This window comes from Colletotrichum acutatum (genome assembly GCF_030867785.1).
Source record: "Colletotrichum acutatum strain CBS 112980 chromosome Unknown BDZ83scaffold_1, whole genome shotgun sequence".
In the NCBI taxonomy this organism is placed as follows: Eukaryota; Fungi; Ascomycota; class Sordariomycetes; order Glomerellales; family Glomerellaceae; genus Colletotrichum; species Colletotrichum acutatum.
In genome coordinates, this window is record NW_026848995.1 from 290,538 (window position 1) to 306,227 (window position 15,690).

Below are 15,690 nucleotides of genomic sequence, written 5' to 3' on the forward strand. Positions count from 1 at the left end.
TTCCTGTGAGAAATTTCGAGGTGTTCCTTTGACAGTGTCAATACACCGCAAATTGCACGTTGTTTGGGATTTGCCCACCATCTCAGATGCAAGTCACGATTCAATTGTAGGATAGTGCTCTCTCACATGAAACCTACACATTTCACTTTGCCAGGGACAGAAATATTTTGTAAAACTCTAGTTTGTTTTTTGTAATTGCTCATTGAGCATGTTGGAATTCTATAGACAATAAAGCCTGGATGGGGGTATCTCCAATCCCGAGCAGTCCACTAAAGCAATCAACTGTCGTCATCCCCCCTGACGATCACCTTCGTCCCAAAGCTACTAAACATTCATATCCACCTCCGTGCGTTTCTGTCGTTCTCATGATAGTGAGCCGTTACCCAACGCCAACAATGCTGAAAATCAAAAGTGCTGCCAAATCAAACGGCTTCCCTCGTACAAAAGATTACCACACCGTGAACTCTCAAGTGCTAAACTTAAGAGCGGTGGGAGTAAGGCTCGTAAGCAGTGTCACCACGGGCACCGCTGGCGTAGCGGGGAGCACCGTACTGGGTAGCCTGCTGCTGCTTGTAGTAGCCGTTCTCCTCGTGAATGGGCTGGTAGCTGCTGGACTGGGGAAGAAGCTTCTCGCCATCGCTGTTGCGCTTGCGGTCCTTGCGGGTGTGGCTGGGAGCGCAGCAGCAGATGGTGAACATCCAGAAGAAGCCGGCGCCGAGAGCGAGAGCGGCAGAGATCCAGATGAGAGCGAGGAAGCTGTTGTTGAAGCCGGCAGAGACACCGTAGTACTTGGCAGTGCCCTCAACAGCGCCAACGACGATGACAGACATGGCGGTGGAGAGAGCGGCGGAAGCGCAGACGGCGACGGAAGCGAGAGAGGCGACGAGGAAGGTGATGCAGGACATGACGCGAGTGCAGTTGGCGAAGATGCCGAAGACAATCTCAAGGCCCAGGGCGATGAAGGCAATAATGTAGGCAACCTGAGTCCACTTGGTGGCGGTCTTGAAGGCGGAGAGAGCGGTAGTAACCTCATCGGGAAGCTCGATCTTGCGGCCGGCAGCGGTGCCAATGGTCTCGAGAGTGGAGGTGTTCAGGTAGGATGAAGCCCAGTCAAACTTGGCCTTGGTGCAGGTCTTGTCGCCATTGGTGTCGGTGGTGCAGTAACCCCAGAGAGCGATGTCGTAGAGGTTGTCGAGGCCAAGGTCGGCGGCGGTGATGTTGCTGGTCTGAGCGGTGGAGGAGTCGGTGGCAGCCTTGGTGATGGCGTTGTCACCATCGCCGGTGAGAAGAGCGCGGTCGTGGTACTTTCCAAAGTTGACTGCCTTGACGTCCCTTGAGACTATACTTGATACGGAAGCAGGGTTGATTTCGAGATCGGTGAGGTTGACGCGGAACATGTAAAGGTCCTTGTTGGAAACACCGCCGAGAGCAGCGACCAACAGGAAGATCATGGAACCAACGCTGAGAATGAATGGCAGAGCCACGCAGATAACACGGCCGACACCCATTTTTGCTGTGTTGTTGAAGATTGTTGTATAAGAATTTAAAGTTGTAGTTGTTTGCAGATAGGCCGATTTCGGTAAGTGGGTCGTCGGCTTGTCGTCAACGAGTGTAACTAGGAAAGCAACGATCGTTGGTAGGTGAGTGGTGTGTGTATGTAAAGAGGAAGAGAGGGGGACAAAAGGGAAGATGGGGAGCCCTTTTTGAGAGTAGTGTGTATGCGAGAGAGAGGCAAACGGATGTGAGTGTGATGAGTGTCAGAAGTAAGAGGCTGACACAGACGGACGAGCGTTGATGTTTATAAAACCGTAGGAAGAGGGAGCAGGAGCGCAGGTGCAGGCTTGGAGGTGCCGTTACGTATTTTTGCGTAAGGCACAGTACGGCAAGGAAGGCGCAGGGCGGGCAGGTTGGGGCACTTGCATTTTGCTTTGCTTGGGGGTGGACGTGGGTGGGCAGGCCGCAGTGGGTGGGCAGTGGACAGTGGGCACCGTGGGAAGCGGAACATGGACAGGGACGCGGACGTGGCGCAGTACCGCGAAGTCGCGAACAGTGAACACGGCACCAGCTTTTTTGGTGGAGATGGGACGGCTACTACTACCATCACTGCAGAGCAGAATGTGATTAGGTAAGGCAGCTATTCACTTTTCTTCCAACCTATTCGCACACACAGCAGCAGTAAGGCAAAGATTGCGTTGCTGACGGGCTGCACAATAGCGGGCCACGACTCAGCCCCCGGCTTTACTAGGAACACCCATGACCCTTGAGAATCCCTCGACCGAGCAACGGCGTCGACAGGACAGCCAGACCCCAGGCTGCCAAATAGCAGACGGGAGCCGAACCGTAAACTAACGAGGTGCGGGAGCGTGCTGCTATGCTACGCTGCAGTGCTGTGGCTCCCTCCTCCACTCTTTCTCCGAGCCTCTCTTCTTGACGTGTGGTGGTCCTGGTGGTGGTGTTTTTTTTTCGTCCTCTTCCTCCCACATGCCGTGCGAAAACACTGTATCGAACGCGACTCTCGAATCATCATCCATGTCCGCACATGTCCGCGAGGCATTCACGCATTCAACTTTGCCGTCTTGGCCTTTGACGATGGAAATGACCGATGCAGCACCTTCCAAACACTGCTGTGTCCGCTCCAGAAGCTCTACTACTCTATTCTGTTCTCTGTGTCAGGACACAGACATTGAAGCCAGCCGGGGACAGGATGGGGAAGGCCTGGAATTAGGAATAGAGGTACGGATAGATGCTGACAGCCTGACAGGGATGCCCATTCGTAGGGCAGCGTGGGCAGGTAGGTGCCGCGGTGACGCCACAGGCGAGTACCTCTCTGGCTGTGCTGCCTGCGCACGGGTACCTTCTGACACTGGCGTCAAACCTTGCACACCTTCACACCTGTAGGTTGTCGAGCCCGGGATTCTGTTCCCTCGAGATCCTGCTACTTCAGCTTCACCAGACTGCTTCAACAGATTCAACTTCGAATCGTCAATGATTTCTCCGAGATATATATGTAGACTTGGGATGTTTCGGACTATATGCATGCCAATCGTCATCATTGGAAGTACGGGATGTGATGCCGGCCAGTCTATGAGTTGAGTTTGGGACGACTTTTATTCGGACTAGGAAGTAACAAGGTCAATCTCACCGTACAGCAAAGCCGCCGCAGATTGATTGAACGTAGAGCCGGGCCAAGAGCCGGCCAAGAAACCATGGAGCTGAGCTTAGAATATGCTATTGTAGAGATACCTACCTAGGCCCGAAGAAGATAAACGACCTAAAGCGAGGGCGTTATGGTAAAGCCGATATGTGGGTGACTTATTATTCCCGAATGGCGAAAGGTGTTCGGAAGTTGGAACGTTTCCACTTTGTGTGCTTTGCTTCTCTCATCCCGTCGTACGCGTCCATCGCCTCGAACCTCTCATTCGTCCTTGGCTTTTCGTGGCCGGTCGGACTCGTGGAAGTTCGGGAAAGATGAGATGGAACGGCGCACCAAGCATCATCATCGCACACTGTTATCACTGTATACAGCCGTGTACAGCGCTTCGAACAGAGTTTAGAAAAACATGAACCCCCGGCGGGCCAGCCAACCCCCCAAATCCCATGGAGAAACATGGGAATGAGTGGTCCCTGTCTGATATCACCATCCTTGGGGAACAGCCGATCGCTAATGTGTTGCTTGAGGGATAAGTAAACTAGAGGCGACTAGAGCAAGAAACAAAACAAGTCCAACAGGTTCAATGTGCTCATCAGAGTCGCATCTACATCAACGATGTACCTTGATCGGCAGCCCGTCTCGCTGTGTGACACGTCCCAAGCTTGCTAGTTGGGCTCCATCCGTCCACGCAATTAAAGTGGTCCAGGGGTTCGTCATCCTGCGGAGGCTCAGCTCTGTTTTTCTTGTGCTCCTCCTTCTCACGACTGAGTGCGGGAGAGAGAGAGAGAATTACGGCAGCACAAAAGTGGCCTAGTGTAGTTTTGTAACACTCTGCACTACAGCAATTGGCACCGGATAATTCAATGCCCACGTTCCGAATTTTCTTCTTTCTGCCATAGGTCTCTACTCTGTACCTTACTGCGCATTTACGAATACAGCCAGCCCAGCATCATGGGCATTTCGTCCCCTGTACGGATATTCGTAGTCAGCTCAGCCCCACGGGACGTGCTTGGTAACAACCGGCTATCGAGTTCGAGCTACCTTAGGCTGGCCGACAGGCTGGGCTGGGTGAGGTGGTATTAATGATGGTGGCTGGTCATCTTTTCGGGCTTCGCCAGATCGCCCACTCAGAAGGTGGACCCGCTTCCCTTTCCCCCCAAGGGCCCCAAGTTCCCAACCCGTCTTTTTCCCAATTCCCACTAGCACCAGCCGATGAGGCGGAATGGAACCCTCTTTTTCTCTGTGTGTGTCTCTCCCAGCTAATTTTAGAAACATCTTCCCGTCTCTTTTCTTCTTCCCTCCCACAATTCGTCCAACACCACCCAACTGCCAACCAACCGGGCCACCAACGCCCGGGTTCAACAACCACTTTCCGGTCGTCGGCGCCGAATCACGTATCGCGAGGCTCAGTTTCAATACGGGGCCCTCCCGAGGGTCTTGTGGCTCCAGGCTCTCTCAATTTTTTAAGGTTGCCGAGCTTTTTCTCGAACAACCTAACAAAGCGATCTTGAACCCATTGTCATTGGCTGGCCATGACCTCTCGACCCGTGACGAAGCCATCACCGCCACTATTGTCCAGCGCAAACTCCAGGAACAGGGCCCGAACCCGTAGATTAGCTCCCGTGCCGTCCTCGCCTACCTCGGCGAGAAAATCAAAGAAACATGAATCCACTCGACCAGCTTATCAATGTACATTATCAACCTCTGCTGCATGCTGCGCGGCGGCGACATTTTGGCCTGCATCCGAAAGAGGGGCCGTTGATGGCTCTTGTTGACCAAAACCCCAATTCCCTTGGCCCCGCTACTAGCGATGCTACAGTCTCTTGACCCGTCGTGGTGCCTCTCAGCCTTGAGCTGATTTGACAGCTCCTGCAAAGTATGCAGTACGTACGACTCGGCCGCGAACACCATCGTGGCTCGGCCACACCAAGCTCTGCGTTTGCATCTCGGCGTGGAGCTTGTGCTGGCTAGAAGCTAGACCTCGAATTTTGGCTCATGGGGCTTTGTGGAGAGACGAACTCTGGCCGCTGCACCTTTGCGTTGGTTCGTCGCATTCTCTGAATCTCGTCATCACTGTTGCTGCTGCTCTTGGCAAAGAGATATGCCAACACGCCCATTTCCGCCTCACGTCGTGTTAGTCGTTCTTTTCTGCCATGTTTCTTTGGTGTTTTGTTTGCTTCCTTATTTGGCAGTACTTGGACTATTGTTCCTATCTCAGGCCTTGGCTGCAACGCTGTCCGTCGAGGACCTAACACCCAGATGTCCACTGGAATGCTGCACAGCGTACGGAGTACATCCCGGGAAACAGAAGTGCGATCAAACCTCGAGTTTCTCCGTCCCCCACTCACCTCACGCCGCGACTGCAAGAGCCTCGAACGACGTTTTCGAAAAAGTTCAACTCGAGTCGAGAGTCCGTTTCAGCGGCGAGAGCGAGATTTCGAGAGACCCTGAATCCCAGGCGGGGACAAGCCCGGCAGGGGAGGGGCCTGCAATAGCGGTCCCCCGGATATAGGACCACCAACCACGCAACCTTCTTTTGGCCGACTTCCGAGTCCCTTTCTGATAGTGATGAATGAGAGAGCCACACCGAGAATAAGAGCTGGTTTGACGGTTCGGGGGTCCACGCCCGGCGGGGCCAGACACCATTGCCCCTCCCTCCCGAAGGCGGCGATGCCGGCTTGACGCGCGGTGCACGGCGGCGGCATTACAAGACATCTCGCCATCCGCATGAACTTGCTCTCGCGCGGCCGGCTTGGTGGCGTAATCATACCTCGGAATGCCGACTTGGACGAACCCTACCGGCTTACGGAGTCTTGCGCGCGGTTAAGCCCACCTACGGCTCGGTGAGGACTCGTCTGCATCTGTGTCTTCGGAGGGTGAAGAAGCCATTTGACATTTTGAATAATCCCGTCTGGCTGCATGCGTGCTCTGGAAACGATACTGAAGATTTCACGAATCGTAATCCGTTCCTCTAGCTTTCTATGAGACCTACCGCGCAAACCTGCAGGTGCACAACCTATCATGGCCACACGCACACAACGCAGCCTGCCGTCTCAGGCTCTCCGCTACCTATTCCAGATTCCTGTTTTCTGGATTCTCTGGCAACGTGGGAGCCAGAAAACGCTTCTTCCCCGCCATTTTTTGAGGCCCTCCTCAACGCACCTTGGTCGCACGGCAGCCAGGTGCAGCACGTGCTCGCGTGGACGCGGAGACAACGCACCGAAGGAATGTATCACACTTTTTTTCCTGGAATGGAATGTCAGCGTCGGGATCCTCATTTCATTCAACCTCTTCTCGATTCGCTCGTCCCGCTCTTTTTGGGCCGTTGGTCGTGTGGGAGAGGAGGGTTGTCAGTCAGTGTCTCTCTTACACCGCTGCACCGGAGCTGGAAGATTGGAGGTTTGAGAGACAGTTGCTACATGCGTGGATTTGAGAGCATGATACTCATCAAATAGACATGCACGCGGGCGTGTGGATGGATTTGAACCATGAACGAATCTTCGGCTTATGGTCAAACACAGACACGATGTTTGAAAGCACTTGAACCATTAAAAGGTTAAAAAGGGACTATACGGAGCACAAGTGTTGACAATGTGACCCGAAAGGCTTCCCAGCTAGATGGTCACATCTCAACATCCTCCCGTGTCTTCCACCCCCTTCACACGCTTCTTCCCTTTCGGCCTTCCTCCCCTCTCCTCCCCTCCCCTCTCGTCTCATCTCATCTTTGTCTTGATTCCTTCCTCCCTCCTCTCTCCGCCGGGCTACCACACCCAAACTCGAACGCGCACACGAATAGCTGGGAAGTACCTAGCATTTGCTCCAAAGACCGCAATGCAGTACAGAAGTTGCAACACGCGTCGGGGCGCTTTCACAAGCTCTGCCGCTTTCTGGACAGAATCAGCGCAAGAGAAGCGGGTGGTTTTTAACAAGGCGTAGCTAGCAGCAGAAAAGGCCTGCTAAGGTACGTTAGTCACGTTGGACAGGAACCACTCAAGTGTCGTCACTGGGGAAAGGCGGTCCAAATCTGACCGAGCGGGAGCGGGGCGGTGGAGGGGAGGGGAGGGGAAGAATGGGTGGCAAGACTCGCGAGGTAAGTATCACCTCCTGTCCAGTAGGAAAGGATACATTCAAGCCGTTGTTGGTGCCATGATGGTGGTGGTGGTGCGGCGGAGGAGGTCCAGGCCCCCGGGCTATCTGCTGGCGGAGAACTTATTCCTCCTTGGGCGATGGTCTCATTGGTACCAAACCTGGTCCTTTTCTCCCTCTTGCGAGCAGGGCAAGCTGCAGCAGTCACCACTGCGCTTGCATGTTGGGATGGGTCGTGGTTGAATGGTGATCCAATCCTTGGGGGCCTGACCACTCGACTTGTCTTGCGCTGAGCCTCAACGCATCGTGGTCTGAATGGCTACCAAGCTTGAAATGGGGAACAACATGCAGCAATGAGAGCAATGAGAGAGAGAGAGAGAGAGAGAGCAATGAGGGGCTCTACTACTCCGTGCAAGGTAGGCATAGGTGCCGATAGAGTGACCGCATCGTCCACAAAGTCAATGTGTGTAAATGTGGTGCGATTTCTCCTCTTCATCATGTGTAGTATAGGATGAAACTTGGCTTCAGTCTTGGGAATACCCCTTCTGCGTGAACGTGTGCTTACTGACCTGTCTGCCCAACTTGAATGCATTCTTGCCATGCATGTACCTTATGAAGTGTCGTGCCGGGACTCTCTCTTTTCTTCGTCTCAACCTTTTCTCTGCAACATCGACACAGGGGTTGAAGCTCGAAAGAAAAAGGATCAATCACCCAAGCGCTTTTACACTTTGTGTGGCTACGGATACTTTCATCCCAGCATAAACCATCTGGCTCATCTGGCTGGGCCATGTTGGATTGTTCAACTCAATTCCGCCTCTAGAAGGCAAATCAAGATCCGGTTTCCCATCTGTCGTGAGGGTCAATCAAGGTTATCAGAGATAAGCACCCAACATACAGCACCTGTTGCCCAATATGTCCCACACATTTTCCCTCCTCCCTTGTCTACCCTAGATTAAATCCATTGCCCAAAAGCAGGGCAGTATCAGGGAAGCTGAACAAGCGTGACAGGGCAGACAGAGCAAGGTAACAGATTTATTTACGAGCTGTGCAGCACAGAGTGTCACAGACAAGCTGGAGGTCAAGGTCAGCCCAGCCCAGCCCAGTTTAGCCCGTGGGTTTCAGACACCAACGACAGGGAAAATAGTACAGAAAAAAAGGGTGACTCAACTCCATCTTTGGATCCTTGGCAGCGCACCATAACACCACAGCACCCGGCTGCCAACCAAGAACTTGGGACCTTGATCTTGGGACTCTTGGGTGCCACTGGTGCTTGGGGGCAACGAGCACCCGGGCACACGGCTGAAATTCCTGGACTTGTACTCTTTTTAGGTAGAATCTGATGTTACTAACTTTCTCACCACCACCCTCCTCATATCACCTCACCGGGCTGTGGCTCACTTCAGTTGACCATTCATACCGCCTTCACGCCACACACAAACAGATACAACAACAAGTCCATCCTCACGGTACACAAGACTATTTCCTTCTTGCACAATAAACCGACCGTTATCTCAATAACTTAATGCATTGCGTGCGCCTTGAACAAGCTTGGCCCACTCAGTAGTTAACAATTGCTCTGTACTCCGTACACGGATATCCTTCCAAGGTTCCCCAATTTATCTGTCCACTTGTCTTACCTGAGCAATAACAACACATACGCACGCTGCTGCACGTACACACAAAGGACCCCCCCTCGCCGTCTTCGTCGCTGCCAATTGCTGTTCTTCCGCCTCTTTCTATCTTCCATTGCCAATTAATTACTCAACCTTACCGACCACCCACCACTGTGATTCTACCTTGCTCTTCTGGACTACCACTACTAAGATACTACTATTACCTTACCACCACCGCTTGGTACACATCAACTTGCTGGCTCCATCCATCATAGTCCCCCCGCATTCCATTGAACCTGCGACTACTTTAGCACACCTCAGGTATCCGTAGCCTTTCCACAGAAGGTGTCTCTTAGTCTCTCTATCCATCGAGGTACAGAGCCCAAATTTAGGTAATATCCACCCGCTCTGTCCCCCATGCCTGTCGCCTAAGGTAAAGCAATCCCGCCCGTCCTGCATTCATCCGTCCCTCCTTGTACCTTCTCCTCCCGAACATACTCACCAACAACACCTCGGATTCTTTCGCCTTATCTCCAGACACCAGCCCACACGATCTGAACAAGGCTGACCAAAACCTCCTCCCACGCAGACGTCGACAAATGCCTCCATAGTTCCATTCCATCCGCGCCTGCCGACTTCATTCGAGTCTTCTTCTCGCTTCTTTGACCCGACACAACCGCCGCCCGCGAGCCACGTATACGTCACTCGCCCGTTTCCTCGCTTACATACGACCCTCCTCCTCTTCTTCCTCCTCCCCATCTCCAGCGATCGATCAAAGGCAATCGCCTTAACGCGCCCAAAACGGACAACTCAAGTGGACGCCGCTCTCCCTCCCGCATCCGCTTCCTGTCCATCCTCGATCGCCTTTTCCATCCTCCCTAGGACCCCCTACTGCGACACAACATTACATTTTCCCATCTCGAGCCCCTGCCAGATTCGGGCTGTTGCGGCGAGACGTGTAGGCCAGCCACACATCAGACGAAGACGAGGCCAGCCCACGCGCACAACCCGACATACGACATCTACAATAACAATCGTCGTCGTTTCTTCTGCATCGGCATCCGAGCTACATCATGGGAAACCAGCCATCCAAGGAGGGTGGCCACGCTTCCACCAAAGGCCCTGGTGGCGACGGCACCGCTGAACCCCTCAAGTCCTACCCTTCCTTTGGTAGATCCGACACCAAGGATTCCTCCCGCTCCTTCAAGGCCCTGAGGTCCAAGATCCCAGGCTCGAGCAAGACGGACAGCCCAAGGAACTCGGTCATCACCTCCCCTACCGATGAAAAATCCGACGCTGCTTCGGTCAAGTCGGGGAAAAGCGCAAAGTCCGGTGTCCCCCGAAGCCGCAATGACTCCGCCACGTCGCCGACGTCCCCCTCAACTGACATTGAATCCCCGCTCGATGACTCTCAGCCGCCGCCATCCCCGACCCAGTCCAGCACCATCAAGAGCGGCGTACACGACGTGAGCGCAGCGCAAGCATCAGGAGAGGTCGATCACGTCTCCGACCAACCCCCTTGTGCCGGAGGCAGTCTCAATACCCATATGCAGCAGCCGGGCAAGTCCATCCTGGCCACCAAGAACGCAGATGGCGTTGCAACCCCGGTCGCCAAAACCTCGTCGACAAACTCGGGAGATAGACATGAGGGAGGCGTTGCCATGAGCGAGATCAAGGACATCGACCTCGACGACTTCATCAAGCGTCTTCTGGATGCGGGCTACGCTGGGAAGGTCACAAAGAGCGTGTGCTTGAAGAACGCCGAAATTGTCGCAATCTGCCAACGAGCTCGCGAAGTGTTCCTCTCTCAGCCCGCCCTCTTGGAGCTTGACGCACCGGTCAAGATTGTCGGTGACGTCCACGGCCAATACACGGACCTGCTTCGCATGTTCGAGATGTGTGGCTTCCCGCCCTCATCCAACTATCTCTGCCTGGGTGACTACGTCGACCGCGGCAAGCAGTCTCTCGAGACAATCCTGCTGCTTCTGTGCTACAAGCTCAAGTTCCCCGAGAACTTCTTCTTGCTGAGAGGGAACCACGAGTGCGCCAATGTTACGAGAGTGTACGGTTTCTACGACGAGTGCAAGCGCCGCTGCAATGTCAAGATCTGGAAGACCTTCATTGACTGCTTCAACACCCTCCCGATTGCTGCCATTGTCGCTGGCAAGATTTTCTGTGTACACGGAGGCCTCTCCCCCGCCCTCAGCCACATGGACGACATTCGCAACATTGCCCGACCCACCGATGTTCCCGACTACGGCCTGCTGAACGACCTGTTGTGGTCTGATCCAGCTGACATGGAGCAAGACTGGGAGGCCAACGAGAGAGGCGTGAGCTACTGTTTCGGCAAAAGAGTCATATTGGATTTCCTTGCGACTCACGACTTTGACCTGATTTGTCGAGCGCACATGGTGGTTGAGGACGGCTACGAATTCTTCAACGATAGAGTCCTTGTAACAGTCTTCAGCGCCCCCAACGTAAGTCCCTACAGATATTTCTGGACGAGCTTTGCTAACATGTGATCATAGTACTGTGGCGAGTTCGACAACTGGGGTGCAGTCATGTCTGTTTCGAACGAATTGCTGTGCAGCTTCGAGCTGCTTAAACCGCTAGACTCGAGTGCACTGAAGAGCCACATTAAGAAGGGCAGGAACAAGAGGCAGAGCATGCTCAACAGTCCGGTGAGTAGACATTGGAGAAACTTGGAACCCAAAGACTACGCAGTCACTAACATTGGTACAGCCTGCACATGTCGAGCCGCGAAGCGTTTGATGAGGAGGTACGCCGGGGAGACGTGGGACAGCAGAGAATCTCCATTCATTGATGGATTATTATGAGTTACAATCAGTCGGGCAACCGGGCAGAACTTTTCAGATCAGAACACAATAGGCGAAGCATGCGGTTCCGGCAGCATCACCAATACCCTCGGCAGGTGGAATTCCCCGAAGGACATGAGCGCCTACTCGAGTCCGGTCATAACACGGACAATGCCTGCGAAAGGCGTAATAGCCGAGTCGAGTGATGGCCAGGTTGGGATACTTGGCAGGGTCAAACTCTAGCAGGTGGCCGTTCGTTATTTGATCTCTAGACACGGCTCGGGCAAGAGCAGGACGCAGCTGGGAATCTTGCGGATTTCCTTCATACGATAGGACGAGAGGGCATGCATCGTTTGCGGCCCTCGGGAACTGGTGGATGATGGTTGAGGAGGACTCTCGATTGCTAGCCTGTCTCGGACAGTTGCACCGCGAGCTAGAGATACAGCGTACATCCAGTCCATTTCCGAATGTTCATCGATGAAGGCATCGACTAGCGGGGTTTATCATTGTTATACAGTAAGGTAGTCAGGGGGTGTGGGAACTAGGATTCGATTTTGTACGCTTGGTTCTTTGATTACCTGATGATATCTTGCCGTGAACATTCTTCTGCCAATAATGTAGGGACCTATCGATTTTTGCCATATGAACAAATGAGACATAAATGAATGAGCTTCAGCTGAGCAGCATGCGGCGAGCTGATGTTGAATGCAAGGCATGTGAGTGTAACGGAGTGCCGCGCTTGCATCGCGCTGGATGTGCCCCTCCATGAAGTTGCCCCACTTAACGTCCTGAGCTCAGCCTGTGACATCAACTTTTTCCCTTCAAGCCGTAACCCCGAGAAGGACGAAGTGCAATACAGACGAACACTCTCCATTGCCAATTGCTCAGCGGGGCGATTTGAATCAGTCAGAAGCGAATCTCGCAAACTGAATTGACCTTCCTGCCTCCTCCTGTGGCTAGGTACGACTTCTCCAGCTCAAGTCGAAAGCGGAAAAGTAGGTAGAAAAATTTACCTCTACTGCCCTTTCCTCACTCTCTCTTTCTCTCACAACCTCAGTCGGGACTTCTTTACCTTGAACTGACCCACAGCTTCTCCTTCCCAACCACATCCTTGGCTCATCCTTTTATCTGACTTTCTCTTTCAGGAAGTGCCAATTCAACGCCTTCTCCATTTACAAAGCACCCGAGGAAAAGAAACTTGGGGGGGCCAAAATGGAGAACCAAGCGCCCCAGATCGACGAGTCTGAGCAACGCGCAGCGAAGCGTCTTAAGGTGGACGATTCCACGCCGCAGCAGACTGAGGAAGCGAAGCCCACTGAATCTCAGGCTGCTGAGGAACGCGTTGCTGTCGATGAGGCTACGAAGCGCGTAGAGCCTGTTCCTGCCGCGGGCAACGGTGAGAAGGCTGATGTCTCGATGAGCGAGGCACCTGCTGTCGAAAAGCCGGCTGAGGGGGAGTCTGCACAGCCGAAGCAAGATGCCAGAGACGTGAGGAAGGGCCAGGCCCCAATCAAGGCCGAGTGAGTATACCTCCGAATATTCTACAGACTCACGGAATTGACGTGTGAATCAGATTTCTCATTCACAGGGAGGGTCAGGTGAAGGAGCAAGACGAGGTCGTCGACGATGACGCTGCCGAGGGTCGTGACCAGGGCGGCGATGCTCGCGATAGCCGCGACGCCCGTGACAGTCGTGACGGCCGTGACAAGCGCGACAAGAAGAAGCGGGAAAAGGGCCAGAACAAGGAGCGCACCTTTGGCCACTTTGACGACAACCTCCGCCTCTGCAACACCCGTGCCTACGCTCCCGAATTCTCTCCGCGCGAGTGCAAGTTCGGAGAGAGATGCAACATGCTTCACGACCTGCGCAAGTATCTCAAGGAGGGCCGTCGCGAGGACCTCGAGACCTTTGAGGGCAAGTGCCCCGTTTTCGAGCAGTTCGGGGTCTGCTCATCCGGCTGGAAGTGCCGCTTTGTCAAGAGCCACATGAAGGAGGTTGACCACGAGGACGGCCGCAAGGAGCTCATTCTCGTCGAGGAGCCCAAGGAGGCCACGAAGACGAGCGGCGAAGCGCCCGCCGAGACTGGTCGCGAAGATCTCCGTCCCGGCGTCTACAACAACACCGAGAACCAGCTCAAGATTGACCTCAGCCGCAAGCGCATCGACTTCACGGAGACGGATAAGTACATCTCCTGGATGAACAAGGAGGCGAAGCTGGGCGATGCGTTCCACCAGCGCCGCAAGGACCAAGTGATTAGCACCCAGGAGGACCTGCGCGCGCAGTTCGTCGACCCGCCCCTGAAGCCGTCCGAGAAGCGCAAGCTGTACTTTGGCAAGGAGACGCCCGCCCTGGCGCCCTTGACCACCCAGGGCAATCTGCCCTTCCGCCGCCTCTGCGTCGAGCTCGGCGCGCAACTCACCTACTCTGAGATGGCCCTGGGTATGCCCTTGGTTCAAGGTGTCAAGAACGACTGGGCGCTGATGAAGGCCCACGAGTCCGAGATCAGCCCGCCCCGTGTCAACCCGGACAGCAACATTGTCCAGGGCTACGATAACGCGCGCGATCTCAAGTTTGGAGCCCAGATCTCCGGCAGCCAGGCCTGGCACTGCGTAAAGTCGGCCGACCTTCTCAACCGCTACGTGCCCCACCTGCGCCTCATCGACCTCAACTGCGGCTGCCCCATCGACATGGTCTTCAAGTCGGGCGGCGGCTCCGCACTGCTCGAGGCCCACGGCAAGCTGGAGCGCATGGTCCGCGGCATGAACACGGTGTCCGGCGAGATCCCCATCACCGTCAAGCTCCGCACCGGCGTCAGGCAGAACCGCCCGACGGCAACGACCATCCTCGGCAAGCTCGCCTTTGGCTCCCGCGAGAACCGCGACCGGCTCGGCGCCCCCGGCTGCGCGGCCATCACCCTCCACGGCCGCAGCAGGGAGCAGCGATACACCAAGAAGGCCGACTGGGGCTACATTGCCGAGTGCGCCGCCATGATCAAGGCCTACAACGAGCAAAAGGACGACATCACCGACACGGTCCGCGAGGCCGACGAGTCCACCCTCCCCAACGCCAAGGACGGCCGCATGTTCTTCCTCGGCAACGGCGACTGCTACTCCCACGTCGAGTACTTTGAGCACGTCGAAAAGGCCAAGGTCGACACCCTCATGATTGGCCGCGGCGCCCTCGTCAAGCCCTGGCTCTTTGAGGAGATTGAAAAGGGCCAGTACCTCGACAAGTCGGCGACGGAGCGCCTGGCGTACGTGGAGAAATTTTGCCGCTTCGGCATGGAGGCCTGGGGCACCGACGAGCTGGGCATCGGCTTCACGCGCCGCTTCCTGCTCGAGTGGCTCAGCTTCTCGCACCGCTACGTGCCCCTCGGCCTGCTGGAGCACCTGCCGCCCGACCTGAACGACCGCCCGCCGGCGTACCGCGGTCGTGATGACCTGGAGACGCTGCTTGCTAGTAAGAACTACAAGGACTGGATCAAGATTAGGTACGTGATGATTGGGTTTTCCTTTGCACTTTTTTCAATCTTGTTTGTTGGGTGCTGTATGCACAAGATTGATTTTGCTAACTCGTATTACAGCGAGATGTTCCTCGGTCCCGCTCACCCCAACTTTACGTTCCAGCCCAAGCACAAGTCTCACGCCTACGAGGCTGAGGGCTAGATGCTGGTTTTATGAACAACATGAAGGAAGAATTGGGGTTGTATCTTGATCCGGAATGAGAGGCCCGCGGGAAGAAATGGAGGTGGAGGGATACCTTTTTTTCTATCTTGAGCTTCGTGTAGCGCGGAGATGCCGCGCTCAGATGCAGTTGAATCCTCGATGTAACTCGAACTTTGAGGAAACATGAGATGCAGCTGCAGGTGGAACAGAGAAGAAGAAATCAAAAGTTTTTGTTGCAATCACTTATGAGAGAGAGAACTGCCATTGATGGTCCTGAATCTGATAGCGTTGTGAAGCTAGTGACATCTCCCAATGATCCGGTCCTCCTTGCCGTTGGATCCATTCAAGCGAAGCGTGTT

The 15,690-nt window shown here is 54.5% G+C and overlaps 3 protein-coding genes across 3 annotated transcripts; 2 read left to right on the forward strand and 1 right to left on the reverse strand.

Annotated features, from left to right (window-relative positions):
- Window positions 1-7: 7 nt before the first annotated feature.
- On the reverse strand, window positions 8-1,870 carry BDZ83DRAFT_596408 (SUR7 protein). Its single transcript, XM_060506857.1, has one exon. It carries the CDS (start codon window positions 1,506-1,508, stop codon window positions 480-482), a length of 1,029 nt encoding a protein of 342 aa, XP_060371789.1. The 5' UTR covers window positions 1,509-1,870; the 3' UTR covers window positions 8-479.
- Window positions 1,871-9,923: 8,053 nt separating this feature from the next.
- On the forward strand, window positions 9,924-11,622 carry BDZ83DRAFT_563959 (calcineurin-like phosphoesterase; the record flags this gene model as incomplete). The annotated part of the gene is made up of 3 exons (XM_060503593.1): window positions 9,924-11,327; window positions 11,379-11,531; window positions 11,593-11,622. The coding sequence occupies 3 exons, from the start codon at window positions 9,924-9,926 to the stop codon at window positions 11,620-11,622; spliced, it is 1,587 nt and encodes a 528-aa protein (XP_060371790.1).
- Window positions 11,623-12,878: 1,256 nt separating this feature from the next.
- BDZ83DRAFT_746157 (dihydrouridine synthase) lies at window positions 12,879-15,331 on the forward strand (the record flags this gene model as incomplete). Its single annotated transcript, XM_060513217.1, has 3 exons — window positions 12,879-13,186; window positions 13,240-15,156; window positions 15,250-15,331. The coding sequence occupies 3 exons, from the start codon at window positions 12,879-12,881 to the stop codon at window positions 15,329-15,331; spliced, it is 2,307 nt and encodes a 768-aa protein (XP_060371791.1).
- Between the last annotated feature and the right edge of the window lie 359 nt (window positions 15,332-15,690).

Excerpts from the sequence above, each read along its gene's own strand:
- BDZ83DRAFT_596408 (XM_060506857.1), bottom strand. The coding sequence starts at position 1,508 with ATGGGTGTCGGCCGTGTTATCTGCGTGGCTCTGCCATTCATTCTCAGC.